At 35.9% G+C, this 3,195-nt stretch overlaps 1 protein-coding gene across 1 annotated transcript; it reads left to right on the top strand.

Moving 5' to 3' along the window:
* Positions 1-615: 615 nt before the first annotated feature.
* Positions 616-3,072, top strand: LOC106941456 (ladderlectin-like). Its single transcript, XM_015024494.1, has 5 exons — positions 616-768; positions 990-1,025; positions 2,500-2,609; positions 2,713-2,847; positions 2,923-3,072. The coding sequence occupies exons 1-5, from the start codon at positions 705-707 to the stop codon at positions 3,070-3,072; spliced, it is 495 nt and encodes a 164-aa protein (XP_014879980.1). The 5' UTR covers positions 616-704.
* Positions 3,073-3,195: the final 123 nt, after the last annotated feature.

The raw sequence follows: 3,195 nt of genomic DNA, 5'->3' as shown, positions 1-3,195 counted from the left end.
AAAGTGTTACCAAAATATGACTAAATAAGGTGTTGAAACATCTCAAGAGAAGCTCAGTGATGATATACAGAAGTGGAAAGTTCTTCTACATGATAAGCTAGTCATCTTTTTACTTGTATCTCCATCATTTAAGTATTAAACAAGCATCGGTGTGAAGTGCTTGGTCATCATAAACATCGGTTTTGTTTTTTAAAACAAGAACTTCCACCACATCAGTGAAACATGACAAAGCACATATGTAAAAAAAATAATTTTTTTTTTGTTTACAAAGTAAACTTTTTGGTTATTTACAATGTAGATATTTTATAATCTTTCGTCAAGAGTAAACGGTTCATTAAAAACACTCATTTTGTGGAAAAGCAAGCTGTCAAAATCCCCCTTCAACTATAAGTTCCAGTTGCCTTTCTCTAGAGAAAAATGAATACAAAACAATAAACAATAAACAAATTCCTACTAAAAAAGACCATTTATTTTCAATTTATAAAAAAGATTAATTCTTTGAAACGTCATTAAACAGCTGGTTAAACTGACCCGATCACATTATGCCTTACTTGGTATTGAAAAAGAGGAACGTGTCGGGCAGCAGATAGAGGAATCTACTTAAAGCTTATATTCTGACGTTTCCTCTCTGCACAATCAGTCTGGCTGCTCAGCTGCTCCCTACAACATCAGATTGTTTCCATTTATCAGCATCTATCACCTGCATGATGAGGGTCCTCCATTTTTCAGCAGCCATGTTTGCCATGATGGTCCTGACTTCTGCCCTTGGTGAGTTTTCTAAAAGTTTTTTGTTCTTATCACATCCTAACCTATTTTATAGTATTTTAATGTTCTATAGCCAACATTTATTAACCTACAAATATCATGAAACACCAACAAAGTTCTTAATTCACTGCAAACTGAACCATTTCTTAAAAATAACTTTGAAACTTGCAGTAAATTTGTACGTAAACAGTACAGTATTTATAATATTCTCTCTAACTTTCCGGTTCTTCCAGAAACAAAGTCGGATGATGATAAAACAGGTCAGTGGAAATAATGAACTTTTCATCTTTTTAAAAAACATTTACACATAATAGCTGCACGGCTAAGTAAAATTATTTTTGCTTCATCTGTCTTGAGAAATATTCCTTAATATATGATATCCTATTGGTCTTAAGTTACAATATTTTGTAATTTATAGTAGGGGTGTTGTAAGGAAATATTTTAGTAATCGAGTAATCTATCGATTATTCTTACGATTAACCGAGTAATTGTATAAAAAAAGATCAAATAAAACACTGGTAAATCTAAGATAACAGCAGGAAAACTATTGGATATCAACATCAGTCCAATTTTTCACATTTGAGCTTCCCTAACAACTTTTCTGTAGTTTAGAAAATTAACTTGGAACAATAATAGCTCACTTTCTAAGTTAACCTGAAGAAAAGTTATACAAAAATCTGAAATTATATTCAATTTAATAATAAAGAGGCAGGCTCACAAATACGCTTATAAAAAATGTCTATACTCAAGCTTTTGGTTTATGCATTCATCTTCAGTCAGTGTAACAGATGCCCAGATATTTATAGCTTTGTGTTCACAGAAGCATCTAACAGGTGTGTAACGTCACGATGCTCTTCGCCACCCATTTGTTACGACCAGGATGATGTGAAATTTACTTTCTGGCTCGTCCGTAAAGCTACGCATCTAAAGCACAGCTGTGTTCAGTCTATCTGCTCACCTGTATAAATGATCCTGCCGTTCGCTCTGAACCAGCAGCTCCAGGAGGAGAAAGGCTGCCATACTCCAGGCATTGCTCCCGTCATTTTAAGGATGATCCCCCGAAAAACGACAAAGACTTAGACATTATCATGAATCAATAAAATCCTCCCAGGCCGAACTTGAAAACTGGACGTTATGCTTCTAACACTTAACTTTTGTCAACAGCTCAGGCGGAAGTGTGAGCGCTGCGAAACACAAGAAATGACCCGGCTGGAACACGGTGCATTAAATAATAAAGCATAACTCAACGAAGCTTCGAGGGAGATACATTTTCCTCGAGAAATTTTAATAATCGAGTCACTCGAGGAATCGTTTCAGCCCTAATTTATAGTTTCATGGAAACTTAAACATTCATGTAACACACCATGTTAAGTTCCCTTATTGTCTGTAGTCACATTGTGCTTTGTCAGCACAAAGAAAAAAAAATGCATTTTATGTAAATAAAAGATGAAAATTAAAAGAATCAAAGTGTCACAACTTAATAGAATAGGACATTGTATAAATTTAGGGCTAATTATGGCCACACAAGTATTCCTGAAAAGAAAAAGTTTGAATATTTATTTAGCATTGTTCCTTTGCATATATTTCCTTGGTGCTTCGCTTTGCTTTTGGGACATTTAGGTACAATTCAGTGTCTATCATGCTGAAATTAGATGTCAAAATGAAGGTCCAAACCATGAACATGTCTCACCGTCACACTCAGAAGCTCTAACTAGAGTCTGTATTTGTTCTCAGCAAAGAGTGACCTGGTGAAGAGGTCAACCGACTGCCCCCATGGATGGACTGGGTTCAACGGCCGCTGCTTCCGCTACATCCCAAAACCCATGAGTTGGGCCAGAGCCGAGGTAATAAAAGGCCTCTAACAGTTTACATCATTCAGGTAAATCTTTGAGCTAACAGATTATGCATCAGAAAGTTTCTCAGAGTTTTGTCTCATTAAATGTGTAGAAAAACTGCCAGTCCATGAAGGCAAACCTGGCATCAGTTCATAACATGGAGGAGTACCATGAGATCCAGAGACTGATAATAAGTGCAAGTCACGAGTATAAAAAGACCTGGATTGGAGGCTCTGATGCGCAGGAGGTATTTCACTTATCACAACATTTTTATTTTGCTTCATGTGACTAACTTTCTATTAAGTTTAGTTTGGTTTTCCAGGACAATAACTGGTTCTGGATTGATGGTACTCCTTTCCTCTATACAAACTGGTGTCCTGGAGAGCCGAATAACTACGGAGGACGGAAGCAGGATTGCTTACAAATTAACTTTGGAGGTAAAGCTATGTTTTGCAAAAATGAAATTGCCTGAATAAGAGGAATATAACTTCAGAGGTTGGAATTTATTGTTTTAGCCAGGCATGATATCTGCAATTCTTGTTTTCATGTCACCACCTTCATTCTTTCAAACTGATTAGACAAATACTTTCGCTCT

The sequence above is a fragment of the Poecilia latipinna genome, unplaced genomic scaffold (genome assembly GCF_001443285.1).
Source record: "Poecilia latipinna isolate Pla-1442-1.1 unplaced genomic scaffold, P_latipinna-1.0 Scaffold3684, whole genome shotgun sequence".
In the NCBI taxonomy this organism is placed as follows: domain Eukaryota; kingdom Metazoa; phylum Chordata; class Actinopteri; order Cyprinodontiformes; family Poeciliidae; genus Poecilia; species Poecilia latipinna.
The sequence above is the reverse complement of the archived record's forward strand: the minus strand, read 5'-3'. Positions and strand labels throughout refer to the sequence as shown.